The sequence below is a fragment of the Balaenoptera musculus genome, chromosome 12 (genome assembly GCF_009873245.2).
Source record: "Balaenoptera musculus isolate JJ_BM4_2016_0621 chromosome 12, mBalMus1.pri.v3, whole genome shotgun sequence".
NCBI classification, from domain to species: Eukaryota; Metazoa; Chordata; class Mammalia; order Artiodactyla; family Balaenopteridae; genus Balaenoptera; species Balaenoptera musculus.
In genome coordinates, this window is record NC_045796.1 from 73,748,952 (window position 1) to 73,771,387 (window position 22,436).

At 37.0% G+C, this 22,436-nt stretch overlaps 1 protein-coding gene across 8 annotated transcripts in view; it reads right to left on the reverse strand.

Annotated features, from left to right (window-relative positions):
- DOP1A (DOP1 leucine zipper like protein A) overlaps positions 1-22,436 on the reverse strand; it is a 111,777-nt gene that overhangs the window by 33,245 nt on the left and 56,096 nt on the right. For 5 of the 8 annotated variants that reach the window (XM_036870985.1, XM_036870984.1, XM_036870982.1 and 2 more), the window contains exons 12-18: positions 21,975-22,089; positions 21,572-21,601; positions 21,027-21,260; positions 7,851-8,472; positions 6,254-6,528; positions 5,000-5,152; positions 1,372-1,472 (exon numbers count right to left, since the gene is read on the reverse strand). In XM_036870985.1, coding sequence (XP_036726880.1) covers positions 1,372-1,472; positions 5,000-5,152; positions 6,254-6,528; positions 7,851-8,472; positions 21,027-21,260; positions 21,572-21,601; positions 21,975-22,089 — 1,530 coding nt within the window. The remainder of the gene's footprint in view (positions 1-1,371; positions 1,473-4,999; positions 5,153-6,253; positions 6,529-7,850; positions 8,473-21,026; positions 21,261-21,571; positions 21,602-21,974; positions 22,090-22,436) is intronic. The other 3 variants (XM_036870986.1, XM_036870983.1, XM_036870988.1) reach the window with 1 other exon arrangement.

Consider the following 22,436-nt stretch of genomic DNA (forward strand, 5'->3'; position numbering starts at 1 on the left):
GAGCAAAATACCTACTTTAATTGTAACACTCTAATTTTTCTAAAATTAACATTACTATAAGTTGTGTTTCTTGCTTTGAATTAACTATTTTAAAGTAATCATACTTCAGAATAACTTTTGACCACAGCATTTTAATAATCTTAATCCCCAGTCTCAGTAGATACAATAAGAAAGGAGAAATAGTTTTTTCTCTTTTCTTGTGTTTTTTGAAATTTCACAAGCATACATTACTTTTAAAAGATAAATACTAAAAAACAGAAAAAAAAAAAACCTTAGACAATTAGTCTCGTTTTAGCAACATATTACTGTTCACAGCACCAAATACTGAACCGTCTGCAAGTCAACACTACTTTCATGTTGGTCTGTGCCCCTCTGCTCCCATTCTCTTTACCAGTTGAAGCGATGTGCTTAATTCAAGGAAAGACCTTCTGTGAAAGGTGTGGAGGTATAGTTTGGAATCAGACAACCCAAGATTCAAATCTGGGCCATCCACTTCACCTCGTGTATAACGATCTTGGGCAAATCACTTAACTTCACTGGGGCCTTCACTGCCTCACATGATGAGGACAGGAGGTCATTAAATTACAGATGGTATCTGTAAAGTACCTAGGCCCAGGGCCCAGTTCATTACAGGGGTTCAACAGCAGACCGTTTTAAAATGGTGATGCTGCGTGAAAAACCACCAGCTGAAATAACATCCAGTAGAGTCCACATGTGATCCTGAGCGGGGCTTGAGCGTAGTTAGATTTGGGGCCACCTCTATGAGACTTGCTGAGACTGCTATCTATGCCAATGTATGTAAATTTACCTATAAATGGCATCTCCTTGGAAGTTACTGCAAATCTCATATTTGGGGTATGGGTCATCTGTGTAGTCTAGACAAACTCTCAGGCAGTTAACTACAGATTTTTTTAATCCATGGAAGCGGTTTGTCAGTATTTTTGCTGTAGATTTTAATAAGTCTGGTTCAGGCAGAAGACTGAGAATGATTACTAGAGAAACACTTATACAATCTACTGTTTATATGAAATTTCACTGAATGTGAATATATATATAAACTCAAGAAGGCTGTATCTGTTGCTGTAACCCTGACACCTAGAATGGCTCCTGGCACATAGAAGTAACTTGATGAAGTCATCCAATGAAAGGAAGGGGCACTGGGTACTCCAGAGCATGAAAGGTGAAAATCTGTTAGATAAATGAAAACGCCATGCCTTTTAACACAGCTTAGATTTTAAAAAATAATTTATAAATTCTCTTTATAAAATCGCAAATTGCTCTCTCCTATCCCTGCTCTCTCTCCCCTACCGAATAGGCCAGGGGATTCAAGAAAAGAAACATTAAGATATCAGAATATAAAATGTAACCAACCTGTCAAAAGACCGTGCAAAAGATGAAGACTTATTTATATGGAGGTCCCTTGTTAGATGCCAAAGAACTGCAAATTTTGCATGTGCTTCCATCCTTATTTTCTGAGGATGAATATGAGAGATTATTTTATTATCCTTTGAAGGTATTAAGTGATTTTAGTATAAACAAAGTAGTTATTTAAGACAGAGTATTTTGTTGTATTATGTTCAATGTTCACAGAACTCCAACACACGATGAAATAAGCTGTGTTTTTTATGGAAGTAGAAAAGTGGAAAATACTTAAATATATAAAGAAATATTAAACCTAAAGGATCATCTCATGCTGCCACGTAAGTTATTATTTAGTTTAGGTAATCAGTTTACTAGATTACTTTATAACAGGGGATGGAAAAACCTAATAATGTGCATGTTATGATATTCTGAGTATAGGAAGCACTTTCCCCCTCATTTTAATGTATAAATACACAGTAGTCAAAACTAATTTTACGGCACTACATACTTTGCTTTTGCTCCCAGAAATTACATGTTAATCCCAAATGAATTTATCATCACTTACAAAGCTGGTTTATTAGATTAAAAATTTTAAGGACCTAAAAAAACTATTTCTACAAGAAAAATATTACATCACTTTTGGGATTATTTGGAAAAGATTAACTGTTAAGATAACAATGGATAGAATAATGTAAAAATAAATTATTTAGAAAGACCAGTATTTGGTATTAGATAATGAAAATGTGTTAATGGAAATCACGTAGAAATTGTTCTTGGATTGAAAGAATCAATATTGTGAAAATGACTATACTACCCAAAGCAATCTACAGATTCAATGTAATCCTTACCAAATTACCAATGGCATTTTTTACAGAACTAGAACAAAAAATCTTAAAATTTGCATGGAGACACAAAAGACCCCAAATAGCCAAAGCAATCTTGAGGGAAAAAAAATGGAGCTGGAGGAATCAGACTCCCTGACTTCAGACTACACTACAAAGCTACAGTCATCAAGACAATATGGTACTGGCACAAAAACAGAAATATAGATCAATGGAACAGGATAGAAAGCCCAGAGATAAACCCGTGCACCTATGGTCAACTAATCTATGCCAAAGGAGGCAAGGATATACAATGGAGAAAAGACAGTCTCTTCAATAAGTGGTGCTGGGAAAACTGGACAGCTACATGTAAAAGAATGAAATTAGAACACTCCCTAACACCATACACAAAAATAAACTCAAAATGGATTAAAGGCCTAAATGTAAGGCCAGACACTTTAAAACTCTTAGAGGAAAACACAAGAACCCTCTATGACATAATTCACAGCAAGATCTTTTTAGACCCACCTCCTAGAGTAATGGAAATAAAAAAAAACAAAAACAAATGGGATCTAATGAAACTTAAAAGATTTTGCACAGCAAAGGAAACTATAAACAAGATGAAAAGACAACCCTCAGAATGGGAAAAAATATTTTCAAACGAACCAACGGACAAAGGATTAATCTCCAAAATATATAAACAGCTCATGCAGCTCAATATTAAAAAAACAAACAACCCCATCCAAAAATGGGCAGAAGACCTAAATGGACATCTCTCCAAAGAAGACATACAGACTGCCAAGAGATATGTGAAAAGCTGCTCAACATCACTAATTATTAGAGAAATGCAAATCAAAACTACAATTAGGTATCACCTCACACCGGTTAGAATGGGCATCATCAGAAAACCTACAAACAACAAATGCTGGAGAGGGTGTGGAGAAAAGGGAACCCTCTTGCACTGTTGATGGGAATGTAAACTGATACAGCTACTATGGAGAACAGTATGGAGGTTCCTTAAAAAACTAAAAATAGAATTACCATATGACCCAGCAATCACACTACTGGGCATATACCCTGAGAAAACCATAATTCAAAAAGACACATGCACCCCAGTGTTCACTGCAGCACTATTTACAATAGCCAAGTCATGGAAGCAACCTAAATGCCCATAGACAGACGAATGGATGAAGAAGATGTGGTACATATATACAATGGAATATTACTCAGCCATGAAAAAGAACGAAATTGGGTCATTTGTAGAGATGTGGATGGACCTAGAGACTGTCATACAGAGTGAAGTCAGTCAGAAAGAGAAAAACAAATATCGTATATTAACGCATATATGTGGAATCTAGAAAAATGGTACAGATGAACCAGTTTGCAGGGCAGAAAGAGAGACACAGATGTAGAGAACAAACATATGGACACCAAGGTGGAAAGTGGTGGGGGGTGGTGGTGATGGTGGGATGAATTGGGAGATTGGGATTGACATGTATACACTGATGTGTATAAAATAGATAACTCATAAGAACCTGCTGTATAAAAAAAATAAATAAAATTTAAAAAAAAAACAGAGAAAAAGAAATTGTAATATTACCAAAAATTTTATAGTCTTCCTCCAGCATTTGTGGAATCCTTCAAGTAAAAGACCGCTGAAATCGGGATTGCGACTGTCTAAACTGTTTGTGATAGGTTAGAGGAGTGCCTGCTTTTTCTGTGGGCCTAATAAATGTTTTTTCAATGAAGCCTGTGTTGTACATCAACCAATATAAACATGTAAAAAAAAGTAAGTAATAACAGATAGGTTTTTTTCATGGATATATAATATCTTTATTCAGCGCTTAGTATTTCTTTAAAATGAAATGTTATACAAGTAAACAGGTATATAATTTGTCCTAGATTTATACTTAATGTAAAGCAAATTACTACACTGAAATACAAGGCTCTATTTAAAATTTTCTGAACAATTCTGAAAGAATGTGTTGAAGTAAAATTAGAATTTTAACAGTTTTCTTGGAATAAACTTTTCAGTCCTCTCATTTACTCCTTCATTTGCCAGGTCCCCCTGCCAAATGCTGCATTTACTCTACACAATGCCTTTTTGAACATAACCCATTCAAACTCACTAGCATTGAGAACTTCTCAAAATGGGGGCAATCCACTTCTAAAAGCTGTTCAATAAAATCTTCTTAAAATTAATATTAGAGAGCAGATACAGGAAGAACACAAACTTCATTAAGTTACCCTGAACAGGTCAATCAGAATGATCGTTCTAGCTTCTTCTCAGGCCCAGTCATGACTCAGCCATCTTTACTCTAACTGACGTATGTATCACACTTCATATACATCAGGATACAAAATCCTTATTTTGGAAATTTATTATAAGGCAAATAATATAATCTCACATACTAACACTCTATAGCTTATAAATGTCATTTCACATATATTAGTTAATGTATCCACCAGTTTCATAACTGAGGCCACCGAATACATCTTTAAACGACCCAAGAACTTGGACCACCACCAACTTTAATCATCACTCCCTACAGGTGGTATCCTGAACCAAGAAATAAACCCAGCATTTGATTTTGGGTTCCTTGATTTTTCATATTACTGACGCTTATGTAAAGAACTTTCCTCTAAAAAGAATAGAACACATGTATTTTAAAGATTTGATGATCACTGAATGAATTCATATTATCTCTTATTCAGATACTAGATGAAATAATTTTCCTAGAGTTTCCTTAATTTACCTTTTAGTATAACGCGAGCAGGAGGTAGGGTGGGCACAGGATAAGAAGAGAAGAATTTACCTTATCTTTATGGGTTAACTGCTGACTTATAACATCCTCACAGATGCTAGAAGAAGGAACCAAGTTATGTAATTGATAAAACAGTTCCACACTCTTCTGGTGGTGCTGAGGTGTCCCATCTCCCATCTGGTTCCACAATGTTAAAGCTACATGCTATAAAAAAAGATGTAAAAGTCACAGTTACAAAATTGCAAATGGAAACTTATTTAACAGACATTTCCTATTAGGTACAAACAAGCCTCTGACTGCCAGACCTGGAAGGTCTTAATACTCATTATGCCACTGGAATGAGATTTAAAAGTGCAGATTTCCATCTGCTTACTTTCTGGTCCAGGTTTTTAGAACCTCTTATGATAGTCCTTTAATTATATTTATCTTAAACAGCAGATATGTAATCACTTTTTACAGGGTCCAGATAAGACCCCATTTCACTATTTTAGAGATGCTTAGTGAAGTGATGCTAGAATATGTTATCTTTAAGGGGATATAAATCCCACATTGAAGGCGATTTAATGTTTACAGTTATATGCTGCAAAGTGAAATATAATTCATAGTCCAAATATGCAAACTACTTAAAACGTACAAAATAGGTTGTATGTATTTCAGTGCTACACGTGTTAATGCAGCACTTGATGATCTATGACAGCATTAATAAAAATGCAACAATCATCAGGGTTCACCACAACATTGTAGAACCCAGCTCTAACCTAGCAGGAGGAACTATCTGGAGGGGCACAGTAACTTGAAATTACATTAAAATTAAAAAAAAATTTTTATATATAAATAATCTACCTGCTTAAGTCAAATACACTTGATGTTCTTTCTATGTAGAGGATATCATATGTACTGTTGTGACAGAGATCAAAGACTGCATTTTTTTTTTGAATGACATCATGCATCACAAATGATCATCAGACAATTCAGAGTCAGAAAACTTTTTCTGGGTGTTTTGGAGAGCTGAGGTTGCACTCTACGAAAAGCAAAAGTGTCACAACCACTTTATCTGGGAATACATTTTACTGTATAAATGAACTTTTCTCTTTACCCTAATTTAACTCCCCTCATCCTTATCTTTTTTCTCCTCAAAACTGGGGAGAAGACTGGCCAAGCAGCACTGATCAAGGGTGGTGTCTTTTCCTATATGGTATGATATTAAGAGGTGTTTAATTAAGCTTGGTTATCTTCTTTAAAATCTCTGCTACGCAAATTAGCTCAAGTATCATCTTAGTCACGAATGTATTTCTTAGAGCTCACCTTGAAAAATTCAGTCTTCTCAGCTATGTATCTCAGATTGCCCGGAGTGAGGGGAGGTCTAATAACCACAGCGACTCTTCCCTGGTTTGGACTTAAGGGTTGTGCAGGCTCCGCACTGTTGATGTTCTCCCCAGCGACCATGGCCACCGACTGAGTCAATCCTAGCAGATCCATCACTAGTGAGATCGCAATGCTCTGCACACTGCAATCACTTGCTTGGCTGCAAGCGTTCATCAGCGTCTGGAGCCACAGTGGAGGCTGCACGTGCTCCCAGTCTGAAACAAAAGCCGGAAGCCAGCACAGTTCACCACACCGAACCTTTCACGCACACTCTATCTTCCAAGTTAATTTCAAAACACAAAGCACTTCTACCAAATAACTTTAGGCCTTGCTCGGTGAACAGAACCATGGTTTCTCACTTAGACTAGAGCTTCAAGAAAATAAAGCAGCAACAGGAATTTCATAAAATTTTTTTAGTATGTATTTTTCTTATGCCAAGTCATACAATCTATTTTCTGTCCTAAAAAAAGTTTATTAATCAATTAACATTATGTAGTACTCACTGCACTATGTGTGTGCACTATGTATGTGTGTGTGTGTGTGTGTGTGTGTGTGTGTGTGTGTATATATATAAATAAAAATTTAAATGAAGGTAAACACATATGATGCTAGTTATAATAAAGGAAATCAGGAAATTTTCCAACATATCAATCTCCCCATAATGACAGTATTTCATTGAAAAAAAATCTACAAATTAAAATAAAAGTTTTATTATATATTCTGGTATAATGTTATAAGTCATAATCCTAGTTATTACTTTAAAATGTATATCTCAGAAATAACTCATTTTCTTGTCAACTGCATTATTATGAACTTTCATCAAATCTTTAACCGTGGTCATTTTTAAGTCTTTTGTCATTTACAGACAGTTCTGGGTGTACTCTGATGCTTTTGCAAATATGTTTCTATAAAAGGGTTTCATCTTCAAGAAATTCATGGAAAAGACTCTGACAAGTACAGGTTTCTGGTAACTGACTGTACTGCTGAACTGAATGAATAAGCATTTTCAGAACTCTAATGAAAAACTGATGAACTCATAAAAGTGCTAACAAAAGATCAAGATGAAAAAAAAATTAATTACATGGGACTGAGTGAACTGATGAGGATGAGTATAATTTTTGTGACTTTCTGTTTGAATTAATAAAATAAAAAAAAATCCCACAAGGACTCAGAGGCAAAGAATATACAAATCAATTTTCACTGCAAAGCAAAGGAGCTATTACAGTGGAGGATTACTGGACTGAATGTCAATATTATGACATAGTATGAGTGTGTTTCATGTTTGGTAATTGCAATCATTGTTGCTTTTGTTGTGGTCATCCATGTACAATGCTTGGTGTCAGTCTATTTATCTCTTGTAAAAATAAAATACAGTGTGTGTGTGTGAAAAAAAATAAATAAATAAAATAAAAGTTTTAAAAATTAAGAGGCTAAAAAAATCCCAGTTTTAATATCTGAGTGTTCCTTAAAATAAAGGGGGAGGGGAAAGCATGCCATAAAAAATATTTTTAAATAAATAAAACAGAGATGACCTTACCAGTCTCTGATTTTTCAGAACGTAACTCTGAGGTATGGTTCCCCTCAGCAATGTAAACTGGGAAGCTTGAGCACTCCAGGAAGAGCTGACAGGCAGCAAGGAAGGCAGAAAGGTATTCTTTTGAAGTTTTTTGTTTACTTATGTTCCTCTCTTTTACATCACCGTGGGAATCCCTGTCCCAGTCTGAAGTCTCTCCTAGCTCTCGACTAAGATCCCCTTGATGCTCTGTAGCCAAAGCCTGAGAGAGAGAGTTACTCTGAATGATGTAGAGGTTGATAAGTCTGGTGAGAAACTGTTGGACATACTCCAAGCAGCACTGCATTGCAGTTTTTTGGGCTGTCTTCCCACTTTGGGGTGCTGTCCCCTGAGTGACTATGGAAGGGGGCTGGATGATAGTTTCTTCAGATCCCACAGTGGAGGCCGTTTCTGTTTCGGAGGATGTGCTACCAACTGGGATGGCAGCTGCCTCCGGTCCCTCACTCAGTTCTCTGTCGATGTCATCAGTTCGGTCTGCTTGATACTGTATGAACTCAGTGAATCCACTCTCTGAGGAGCGACTACTTGGTGGATTTTCTCCATCTTCAAACACTTCAGTAGGATTTTCAAGAGAAACTGATGATACCTGGTAGAGTGTAAAAAGAAGAGAAGGCTGAGTAACTACATGTATTATATTAGAAATTAAAATTAAAAAGTCATACTTTGAAAGAAGTCAGCTTTAGATTTGACTTATTCACAACCTAATTCACATTTCACAACTTAATCTATATATTTGGTTGAATCTTAAGAGTTTCTACAATTGATTGACATATCTATGCTAATAGGAAATACTGATACGGTTCTAATTAATATATTAATATAAAGCTATTCAATAAATATTTATTATTTGCTATATGCATAACTTAAGCTTAAGTTCTTGAGGACAAAATACGTATATGTAAAACTCTCTAGGATCTATATCCTTGTTTTCAAACTACTAATAATTTATTCAATCTACTTCATGAAATCACTTTCCTAATGTCTAAGCAATGCATGGAATGAGACATGTAAGGTTAAAAAAAATGACATTTTAAAAACTAGAAATAGGGGGACCTTCAAAACGGCAGAGAAGACATGGAGATCACCTTCCTCGCCACAAATACATCAGAAATACATCTACATGTGGAACAACTCCTACAGAACACCTACTGAACAATGGTAGAAGACCTCAGACTTCCCAAGAGGCAAGAAAATCCCTACGTACTTGGGTAGGGCAAAAGAAAAAAGAAAAAAACAGAGACAAAAGAATAGGGAGGGGATCTGCACCTCGGGGAGGGAGCTGTGAAGGAGGAAAGGTTTCCACACACTAGGAAGCCCCTTCACTGGCGGAGACGGGGGCTGGGCAGGGGGGGGAAGCTTCGGCGCCACGGAGGAGAGCACAGCAACAGGGGTGCGGAGGGCAAAGCAGAGAGATTCCCACACAAGAGGATCGGTGCTGACCAGCACTCACCAGCCCGAGAGGCTTGTCTGCTCACCCGCCAGGGCGGGCGGGGCTGGGAGCTGAGGCTCGGGCTTCAGTCGGATCGCAGGGAGAGGACTGGGGTTGGCTGCCTGAACACAGCCTGAACGGGGCTAGTGCGCCACAGCTAGCCAGGAGGGACTCCGGGAAAAGGTCTGGACCTGCCTAAGAGGCAAGAGACCATTGTTTCGGGTGCGCGAGGAGAGGGGATTCAGAGCACCACCTAAACGAGCTCCAGAGATGGGAGCGAGCCGCGGCCATCAGCACGGATACCAGAGACGGGCATGAGACGCTAAGGCTGCTACTGCAGCCACCAAGAAGTCTGTGTGCAAGCACAAGTCACTATCCACACCTCTCCTCCCGGGAGCCTGTGCAGAGGGCCACTGCCAGGGTCCCGTGATCCAGGGACAACTTCCCCGGGAGAACGCACGGCATGCCTCAGGCTGGTGCAACGTCATGCTGGCCTCTGCCGCTGCAGGCTCGCCCCGCATCTGTACCCCTCCCTCCCCCCGGCCTGAGTGAGCCAGAGCCCCCGAATCAGGTGCTCCTTTAACCCCATCCTGTCTGAGCGGAAAAACAGACGCCCTCAGGCGACCTACATGCAGAGGCGGGGCCAAATCCAAAGCTGAATCCCGGGAGCTGTGCGAACAAAGAAGAGAAAGGGAAATCTCTCCCAGCAGCCTCAGGAGCAGTGGATTAAACCTCCACAATCAACCTGATGTACCTGCATCTCTGGAATACCTGAATAGACAACGAATCATCCCAAATTGAGGCGGTGGACTTTGGGAGCAACTGTAGACTTCGGGTTTGCTTTCTGCATCTAATTTGTTTCTAGTTTTATGTTTATTTTATTTTAGTGTTTAGAGCTTATTATCATTGGTAGATTTATTGATTTAGTTGCTCTTTTCCTTTCTTTTTTTAAATTAATTTATTTATTTTTGGCTGTGTTGGGTCTTCGTTTCTATGCGAGGGCTTTCTCTAGTTGCGGCAAGCGGGGGCCACTCTTCATCGTGGTGCGCGGGCCTCTCACTATCGCAGCCGCTCTTGTTGGGAGCACAGGCTCCAGACGTGCAGGCTCAGTAGATGTGGCTCATGGGCCTAGTTGCTCCGCGAAATGTGGGATCTTCCCAGACCAGGGCTCGAACCCGTGTCCCCTGCATTGGCAGGCAGATTCTCAACCACTGCGCCACCAGGGAAGCCCCCTTTTTTAAAATATATATATATTTTTTTTTCTCTTTTTGTTAGTGTGTATGTGTATGCTTCCTTATGTGATTTTGTCTGTACAGATTTGCTTTTACCATTTGTCCTAGGGTTCTGTCTGTCCGTATTTTCTTGTTTTTTTTTTTTTTTTTTTTTTTTTTTTTAGTATAGTTCTTAGCGCTTGTTATCATTGGTGGATTTGTTTTTTGGTTTGGTTGCTCTCTTCTTTTTTCCTTTTTTTTAATTACTTTTTTATATTTTTATTAAAAAAATTTTATTTTAATAACTTTTATTTTATTATTTTTTTCTTTCTTTCTTTTCTTTCTCCCTTTTCTTCTGAGCCGAGTGGCTGACAGGGTCTTAGCGCTCCGGCCGAGTGTCAGGCCTGAGCCTCTGAGGTGGGAGAGCTGAGTTCAGGACGTTGGTCCACCAGAGACCTCCGGGCCTCACATAATATTAAACAGCGAAAGCTTTCCCAGAGATCACCATCTCAACGCTAAGACCCAGCTCCACACAATGACCAGCAAGCTCCAGTGCTGGACACCCCATGCCAAACAACTAGCAAGACAGGAACCCAACCCCACCCATTAGCAGAGAGGCTGCCTAAAATCATAATAAGGTCACAGACACCCCAAAACACACCACCGGACGCGGTCCTGCCCACCAGAAAGACAAGATCCAGCCTCATCCACCAGAACACAGGCACCAGTCCCCTCCACCAGGAAGCCTACACGACCCACAGAACCAACCCTACCCATTGGGGGTAGATACCAAAAAAAACGGGAACTATGAACCTACAGCCTGCGAAAAGGAGACCCCAAACACAGTAAGTGAAGCAAAATAAGAAGACAGAAAAGTAAACAGCAGATGAAGGAGCAAGGTAAAAACCCACCAGACCAAACAAATGAAGAGGAAATAGGCAGTCTACCTGAAAAAGAATTCAGAGTAATGATAGTAAAGATGATCCAAAATCTTGGAAACAGAATGGAGAAAATACAAGAAGCGTTTAACAAGGACCTAGAAGAACTAAAGAGCAAACAAACAATGATGAACAACACAATAAATGAAATTTAAAATTCTCTAGAAGGAATCAATAGCAGAATAACTGGGGCAGAAGGACGGATAAGTGACCTGGCAGATAAAATAGTGGAAATAACTACCGCAGAGCAGAATAAAGAAAAAAGAATGAAAAGAATTGAGGACAGTCTCAGAGACCCCTGGCACAACATTAAACACACCAACATTCGAATTATAGGGGTCCCTGAAGAAGAAGAGAAAAAGAAAGGGACTGAGAAAGTATTTGAAGAGATTATAGTTGAAAACTTCCCTAATATGGGAAAGGAAATAGTCAACCAAGTCCAGGAAGCGCAGAGAGTCCCATACAGGATAAATCCAAAGAGAAACATGCCAAGACACATATTAATCAAACTATCAAAAATTAAATACAAAGAAAAAATATTAAAAGCAGCAAGGGAAAAGCAACAAATAACACAGAAGGGAATCCCCATAAGGTTACCAGCTGACCTTTCAGCAGAAACTCTGCAAGCCAGAAGGGAGGGACATGACATATTTAAAGTGATGGAAGGGAAAAACCTACAACCAAGATTACTCTACCCAGCAAGGATCTCATTCAGATTCGATGGAGAGATTAAAACCTTTACAGACAAGCAAAAGTTAAGAGAATTCAGCACCAGCAAACAAGCTTCACAACAAATGTTAAAGGAACCTCTCTAGGCAGGAAACACAAGAGAAGGAAAAGACCTACAATAACAAACCCAAAACAATTAAGAAAATGGTAATAGGAAAATACATATCGAAAATTACCTTAAATGTAAATGGATTAAATGCTCCAACTAAAAGACACAGACTGGCTGAATCGATACAAAAACAAGACCCGTATATATGCTGTCTACAAGAGACCCACTTCAGACCTAGGGACACATATAGACTGAAAGTGAGGGGATGGAGAAAGATATTCCATGCAAATGGAAATCAAAAGAAAGCTGGAGTAGCAATTCTCATATCAGACAAAATAGACTTTAAAATAAAGACTATTACAAAAGATAAAGAAGGACACTACATAATGATCAAGGGATCAATCCTAGAAGAAGATATAACAATTGTAAATATTTATGCACCCAACATAGGAGCACCTCAATACATAAGACAAATGCTAACAGCCATAAAAGGGGAAATTGACAGTAACACAGTCACAGTAGGGGACTTTAACACCCCACTTTCACCAATGGACAGATCATCCAAAATGAAAATAAATAAGGAAACACAAGCTTTAAACAAGATGCATTAAACAAGATGGACTTGATATTTATAGGACATTCCATTCAAAAACAACAGAATACAATTTCTTCTCAAGTGCTCATGGAACATTCTCCAGGATAGATCATATCTTGGGTCACGAATCAAGCCTTGGTAAATTTAAGAAAGTTGAAATTGTATCAAGTATCTTTTCTGACCACAACACTATGAGACTACATATCAATTACAGAAAAAATCTGTAAAAAATACAAACACATGGAGGCTAAACAATATGCTACTAAATAACCAAGAGATCACTGAAGAAATCAAAGAGGAAATCAAAAAATACCTAGAAACAAATGACAATGAAAACACTATGACCCCAAACCTACGGGATGCAGAAAAAGCAGTTCTAAGAGGGAAGTTTATAGCAATACAATCCTACCTTAAGAAACAAGAAACATCTCAAATAAACAACCTAACCTTACACCTAAAGCAATCAGAGAAAGAAGAACAAAAAACCCCCAAAGTTAGCAGAAGGAAAGAAATCATAAAGATCAGATCAGAAATAAATGAAAAAGAAATGATGGAAACTATAGCAAAGATCAATAAAACTAAAAGTTGGTTCTTTGAGAAGATAAACAAAACTGATAAACCATTAGCCAGACTCATCAAGAGAAAAAGGGAGACGACTCAAATCAACAGAATTAGAAATGAAAAAGGAGAAGTAAAGAAGTAACAACTGACACTGCAGAAATACAAAGGATCATGAGAGATTACCACAAGCAACTATATGCCAATAAAATGGACAACCTGGAAGAAATGGACAACCTGGAAGAAATGGACAAATTCTTAGAAAAGCACAACCTTCCGAGACTGAACCAGGAAGAAATAAAAAATATAAACAGACCAATCACAAGTACTGAAATTGAGACTGTTATTAAAAATCTTCCAGCAAACAAAAGCCCAGGACCAGATGGCGTTACAGGCGAATTCTATCAAACATTTACAGAAGAGCTAACACCTATCCTTCTCAAACTCTTCCAAAATATAGCAGAGAGCGGAACACCCCCAAACTCATTCTACGAGGCCACCACCACCCTGATACCAAAACCAGACAAAGATGTCACAAAGAAAGAAAACTACAGGCCAATATCACTGATGAACACAGATGCAAAAATCCAACAAAATACGAGCAAACAGAATGCAACAGCATATTAAAAGGATCATACACCATGATCAAGTAGGGTTTATCCCAGGAATGCAAGGATTCTTCAATATAAGCAAATCAAACAACGTGATACACCATATTAACAAAATGAAGGATAAAAACCATATGATAATCTCAATAGATGCAGAAAAAGCTTTTGACAAAATTCAACACCAATTTATGATAAAAACCCTCCAGAAAATAGGCATAGAGGGAACTTACCTCAACATAATAAAGGCCATATATGACAAACCCATAGCCAACACTGTTCTCAATGGTGAAAAACTGAAACCATTTCCACTAAGATTAGGAGCAAGACAAGGTTGCCCACTCTCACCACTATTATTCAACATAGTTTTAGAAGTTTTAGCCACAGCAATCAGAGCCGAAAAGGAAATAAAAGGAATCCAAATCAGAAAAGAAGAAGTAAAACTGTCACAATTTGCAGATGACATGATAGTATACATAGAGAATCCTAAAGATGCTACCAGAAAACTACTAGAGCTAATCAATGAATCTGGTAAGGTAGCAGGATACAAAATTAATGCACAGAAATCTCTTGCATTCCTATACACTAATGATGAAAAATCTGAAAGAGAAATTACAGAAACACTCCCATTTACCATTGCAACAAAAAGAATAAAATACCTAGGAACAAACCTACCTAAGGAGACAAAAGACTCATAAGCAGAAAACTATAAGACACTGATGAAAGAAATTAAAGATACAAACAGATGGAGAGATATACCATGGTCTTGGATTAGAAGAATCGACATTGTGAAAATGACTATACTACCCAAAGCAATCTACAGATTCAATGCAATCCCTATCAAACTACCAATGGCATTTTTCACAGAACTAGAACAAAAAATTTCACAATTTGTATGGAAACACAAAAGACCCTGAATAGCCAAAGCAATCCTGAGAAAGAAAAACGGAGCTGGAGGAATCAGGCTCCTGGACTTCAGACTATACTATGAAGCTACAGTAATCAAGACAATATACTACTGGCACAAAAACAGAAATATAGATCAATGGAACGGGATAGAAAGCACAGAGATAAACCCGCACACATATGGTCACCTTATCTTTGATAAAGGAGGCAAGAATATACAATGGAGAAAAGACAGCCTCTTCAATAAGTGGTGCTGGGAAAACTGGACAGCTACATGTGAAAGAATGAAATTAGAACACTCCCTAACACCATACACAAAAATAAACTCAAAATGGATTAAAGACCTAAATGTAAGGCCAGACACTATAAAAGTCTTAGAGGAAAACATAGGCAGAACACTCTATGACATCAATCACAGCAAGATCCTTTTTGACCCACCTCCTAGAGGAATGGAAATAAAAACAAAAATAAACAAATGGGACCTAATGAAATTTAAAAGCTTTTTGCACAGCAAAGGAAACCATAAACAAGACGAAAAGACAACCCTCAGAATGGGAGAAAATATTTGCAAACGAATCAACGGACAAAGGATTAATCTCCAAAATATACAAGTAGCTCATGCAGCTCAATATTAAAAAAACAAACAACCCAATCCAAAAATGGGCAGAAGACCTAAAGAGACATTTCTCCAAAGAAGATACACAGATTGCCAACAAACACAGGAAAGGATGCTCAACATCACTAATCATTAGAGAAATGCAAATCAAAACCACAATGAGGTATCACCTCAACACGAGTCAGAATGGCCATCATCAAAAAATGTACAAACAATACATGCTGGAGAGGGTGTGGAGAAAAGGGAATCCTCTTGCACTTTTGGTGGGAATGTAAATTGATACAGCCACTATGGAGAACAGTATGGAGGTTCCTTAAAAAACTAAAAATAGAACTACCATATGACCCAGCAGTCCCATTACTGGGCATATACCCTGAGAAAATCATAATTCAAAAAGAGTCATGTACCACAATGTTCATTGCAGCACTATTTACAATAGCCAGTACATGGAAGTAACCTAAGTGTCCACTGATAGATGAATGGATAAAGAAGATGTGGCACATATATACAATGGACTATTACTCAGCCATAAGAAGAAACGAAATTGAGTCATTTGTAGTGAGGTGGATGGACCTAGAGTCTGTCATACAGAGTGAAGTAAGTCAGAAAAAGAAAAACAAATACCGTATGCTAACACATATATATGGAATCTAAAAAAAAAAAAAAACTGGTTCTGAAGAACCTAGGGGCAGGACAGGAATAAAGACACAGACATAGAGAATGGACTTGAGGACACAGGGAGGGGGAAGGGTAAGCTGGGACGAAGTGAGAGAGTGGCACTGACATATATACACTACCAAATGTAAAACAGATAGCTAGTGGGAAGCAGCCGCAAGGCACAGGGAGATCAGCTCGGTGCTTTGTGTCCACCTAGGGGGGTGGGATAGGGACGGTGGGAGGGAGATGCAAGAGCGAGGAGAAATGTGGATACATGTATATGTATAGCTGATTCACTCTGTTATACAGCAGAAACTAACACACCATTGTAAAGTAATGATACTCCAATAAAGATGTTAAAACAAAAACAAAAACAAAAACAAAAACTAGAAATAAAATCTAATAAGTCTTCTATTTGGGACCATATGAAGTGAAATTTCTGTCTAAAATATGTAAAGTACTATTTAAGTGTTTGTTATTAAGCTTACATTCTTTCAACAATCAGTTACTGAACCGACATTATTTCCCACATTAGATATTTGGAACAAAAGGAACTGTTTATAATCTAGAGGAGAAGAGACAATTACAGTATAAACAAAAAATGAACCAGCTACTGAAGTAGAATAACTTCATCATTATTAATAATAATGATTAACTGTTCCCTCTCTATAAAGATAGGATGAGTACAATCATCAAGCATATTTTCTGGCTTAGTTTAAGTAAACAAAAGCTATACATATCACAAACTCCTTGGGTGATTGTGCCAGAGCATAATCTGAAGTTGAATAAGATCACTAAAAAGTGATCTTATGGAAGATCAATGAAGGTATACACACTAAATGCTCTGATGCTACAAGCTGGGCCTCACCTGGTGTTCTCTGCCTCAGTGAATGACACCACCATTCATCAACACAGGAAGGCAGAAATCTAGGGGCGATTCTTAGTACGTTCTCTACCTCTCCTACACACTTTCCTTACATCCATTCCAGTACAGTGGTCAAGGGTGCTGGCCATGAGTCAGCTAAGAGTCTGCCACTTTCCCACTTGGCAAGTCATTGAACCTCTCCGAACCTTGGCAAGTTACTGAACCTCTCCAAACTTCCTAATCTATGTAATTGAGATGGCAAATTCCCACATTTTACAGTTGCAATGAGGATTAAGTAAGACAGCGTAGAACCTGCCACTTAGTAAACCTTCAATAAATGTTAGTGATCGCTCATTATCCTACCAATCCATTACTACAGCTTATTGATTTTTCCTCCTCAATACGTGGCTAATCCATCCATTTCTGTCTTTACTCCCCCATCTTTTAAGTACATGTTACCACCATCTCTCATCTGCACTACTGCAGGTCTCCCCACATCCATTTCTGTTTCTCAGATCCATACTCCACACTGCAGCCAGAGTAATTTTTCTTTTCTTTTTTTTTTTTTAAACATCTTTATTGGAGTATAATTGCTTTACATTGTTGTGTTAGTTTCTGCTGTATAACAAAGTAAATCAGCTATACATATACTTATATCCCCATATCCCCTCCCTCGGACTAATTTTTCAAATACACGAATCTGATTATGTCACTTGCTTTTTTCCCTTCAGTGTCTTCCCATCGCTCTGAAGATCAAGAATAAAAGCCTTAGTACAGCGAAAAGGCTCCGTAAGACTCGGTCCCTGCCTACCTCAACAGTAGCACCTCCCCTCCCTGTCTGCACAGCGCTCCTTTTGCCTAAGAGTCTGTGCAAATGCTCCTTCCTCTGTCAAGGGCTCTCTTCTTCCTACCTCACCCGCCCGGATTCCTCTAGAGCTTCACTCAAACAATCCGTCCTCAAGAAAGTCTTTCGTGGCCCCCAATCTAGGTCTGATCCTTTTCCACATTCCTACCACTCCATTCTTTCCTTCATACATTTATCACAACTATAATTAAATATGCAATTATTTGTTTAATATATGTCTCCCAAGCAGAAAGAAAGGGTCAGGAAGGGCAGAGTTCACCTAGGTGTGCCTAGTTCACTGCTGGATACATAGAGTGGGTGCCGAACAAAGAGAGGTTGTTTTCTCCGTTTCAAAGGTAAGAAAACTGAGGCTCAGGGAAGTTCAAAACAAAACTCGCCCAAGGTCATAGCAAATAAACTTAGTAGGTAGAAGAGCTCAGATGAGATGATTCTAAACTTCGTCCTCCTTTCACCACAGATCACTGTCTCTATAACAGCATGAGAACTTTTCACATTACAATGCCAAAGTTTAGAGGCAACAGAACTGAACTTGTCAATTTTTCTCCTTTGAAATTAATACATTTAAAAAAAATAAGTCTTATTTAAATGGTCAAATTGTCATTAGCTTATTATTATTTCTGTATTAATCTTTCTCATATAAGGATTATAAAACAATGGATGATATTACATTAATAGAATTCGTGCTATAAATTCAGTTACACCTGCATACATTTATAACACTTAGTTGTATGGTCTATATTACATAACTATAGTTCAGATTATTTTATAGTAAAATATCTTTCTGAAAATAGAAAGGAATTACATTTGGGTATAGAGATCCAATACACTGATTTTACAAAAATGTACTAAGTGCATGGAGAAAAAATTAGATTTATAATTTTCAAAAGAATCATTCCTTCAATTACAATTTCAAAAAAAGGAACACTGAAAATACTCTCAGCTTTCAAATATGATCAATATTAGACATCTCAGTGAAGATAATACCACTGTGCTTCAGCAAAAAAATAGAAAAGAACGTAGAAACCCTGGGAACAGGCAGGAAGACCAAAGGGTAGGAGGGGGGGAAGCATATCTAAGGTTAATCAACCATTATATTAAAAAAGTATATTATTTAATTGTCTTTCATTTAATATGAATGGGTGTTCCCATTTACTTTACCTGTAACCACCAATAAAGTGCCTCCAAATGTTTTCTACATAGTAAATATTCACATACTTGAATATGCTATTGAGAGACTGCTAAGGTCCCTCCCCTGCTTTCACTAATCTCATTCAAATAAAAACCAAACCAATAAGAGCTAATATCTATTTTAGATTTATTCCTAAGAAGATCCTAGAGGCATAAATTAAGGAAAAACAGCAGAACAAAATGAACTGTCCAACAACAGAATCAATATTTCTCACATATAAATAATAAGCAGGTAGGAAGGAAAATAAGACAGACTAGTTTTAGTTTATGTGGGATAATCCTGGGATATATTTAAATTGTTTGAGGGTAATGTTCATTTCATACATGAAAAGCAGTATATTTAGAAGGTCCAAGAAAAAAGTTCTAGGGTTAAGACTTGATGGACAAGGCTGTATGAGATCATCCTGATAATGTATTTTGCCTGGCTGACAAAATTAAAAAGCAACTGAAAAAAAAGTAAGGGCAACTACACGACCACAGGATTTAGGTAACGACCTTATATGCTAGAAATTTTTAAATCTTTTTTTTGACATAGTGCCCCTGTGCCTAAATTCAACGGAATTACGTGATTCCGTGAATGTTTTCATTACTATTTACTAAAAAGTACATGTAATATTATAAACCTGAAAGCTTTTAAATTGCTGATTTTTCCACACCCATTTCATAGGTGTTTAAATATGGTACTAGTGCCAGACATTAAAATTATAGTTGACCCTGAGCAATGCAGGGGTTAGAGGTACCGAACCCCTATACAGTCAAAAATGCACATGTAACTTTTGATACCACCAAAACTTAACTTCTAAAAGCTTACTGTTGTCTGGAAGCCTTACTGATAACATAAATAATATATTAAAACATATTTTGTATGTTATATGTATATCTATGTATATTTTATGCATTCATGACATACCTTTTTCTTAATTTTTGTGATTTTTCTAGGCTATGCGGTTTGTCTGAGAGTTTTTTCAAATTGTCACAAATCTCCAAACAATTTTCCAATATATTTATTGAAAAAAAAAATCCACATATAAGTGGACCCACTCAGTCAGACCTGTGTTGCTCAAGGGTCAACTGTGTTACAATTCTGTTCAACATCATAAAGTAAGCATTAAGAATCTGGAAGACTGAGGAGAGCAAAAAGATTCTGGATTTCAAGAAGAACATGTCAAAAATTTAGTGTATATATAAGAAAAGGACCAATAAAGTTTGGATTATAAACCTGCTGTTTAATAGGATAGTTACTAGCAACATGTGGCTATTGAGCTCTTGAAATGTGGCTGATCTGACAAAGAAACTAAATTTTTTAATGCAATTAACTTTAATTAAAATTTTAAAAGTGATCCTTAATTTAGTTCCGAGAAAACTTTTAAGCATGTTTCGAACAACCTAGGCATGTGAATTTAATTTTTCAAATGTAAATTTTACGAAATTAAGTATAGATTAAGTACTTCTAATAAAAATTTAGTATTTGAATGTGCTGTAAGCATAAAATACACAGTGGAATTTTGAAGACAGTACAAAAAAGAATGTAAAATATCTGACTAGTATTTTTTATGTTACATCAGTTTTATATTGATTACATGTTGAAATGGTAATATATTATTAGCTCTAATGGGCCAAGTAAAAATACAATTAAAATTATTTTCACCTGTTTTATTTATTTATTTATTTTTTTACTGTAGCTACCAGAAAATTTTAAATTATATACGTTGCTTGTGTTATATTTCTTTTGGAAAGTGTGGATATAGACAGTTAAATTGCACTAGAGCCAAAAAAAAGCCTACAAGACGGTCTACTGCCACAGCACTGGGAACTAGGAAAGACTGATGAATACTTAAATGAGTATGTGTTAAGTGATTTTAGTTAGAAACTGTTCTGCCTTGAAGAAATATAATTGGTCTAGTACCAAAAATAACAGCAAAACGTTACCTTTTTGTCTTCCCACTCCTTGACTGAGTTGTTCTGCCCACTTGGAAACTGCAACACACCTCCAGTGCTGGCAGATAACAGAGGAGGTTGAACCTTGCTAAGGATCTTTGAGCAGAGCCTGAGAGAATCTGTGAGTTCAGTCAAGTGCAATGTCTGGAGGTGGCTTGTCAGGGCAGATATCATCCTGAGCAGCAACTGGGGCAAGTGTTCTGTCTGGATTTCAATATAAGTCTCCTGAAAATAAAAGCCAAGTGACAAAAGTTTATACAGTGTATAACTCCAAAGTTATGTTATTTAATTTTTAATTTATTAATATATAAGAAAAAGAAATAATTTTACTCATTTTATATGTACCATGCTCTTAATGAACATTGTAGGGTCATTTATTATTAATGACGTAAAATTTCTATTCCCAAATTCTCAATTTAAGTACTTCGAAGCACGTACTATAAAAGAACCCCAGTTTTATCTGTTACATTACTGAAATTATAACATAACGAAAGTGAATACAATCAGTTAGAAACAAAACAGGCTGAATGTCATACCTGACACAGCACCCTCATACTTCTAGTGGGCTTCAACATGAGAAAGCAAAGAATTGAGGAGAGAAAAGGGGAGAAGATTTCCAACAGTCTTCATTTAATAGAATCATTAATGAATACAAATGCAGCATTAGACTATTATATACTAAACATGTAAGACTTCAATAACATGCAATTATGAAGTATATTCCATGTATTATATAAGAATTGTATATGTATTATATATAATGTATGTCAGAGGACAAAACACTTCAAAAATTTTATTTAAAATGCTATGCCAAAAGGGGGAAAAATCAATTTGATTTTAAAAATGATATTTATTTGAAGATGAGGTCTATTTCCAAAATGAAATATTTGAACTATGTTATTACATTTCCTCAATATTTTTTCACCAAGGTGATCTTACCAAAGAAACTATATCCAACAAAAAATCCACCAGTAAGCAGAAATTGGTCAGCTGTAACTCAGATGAGTCGTTAATATCTCCAGGCCCAATCTGAAGTCTGGCATGCAGTGTCCTCCTAAAAGGACAAAATTCACTTTATCAAGTATCCTATCAAGTGATGTGAATACATGTGATGACATCATTGTTTTCTAAATGAGTCATGTCAACATTGGGATGCACACGGTTAACTTCTTGTGATGAAGTATGTTCCCTTTCCCCTAGGACACTACTGTATCTCTACATGGAAAATTCCCAAAGCAAGATTCCTAGGCTGAACCTCTCCCTATGACACCCATCCTGAACTTCCAAGTGTTCTGGTTGGTTCTCTCTATTTGGGACTTATTTCCTATTTCTCCCACTACAGATGTCATCTCCTAGTTAAAATGGACTATTTGCTGCTTGATTTCTAACCTCAGGGCCTTT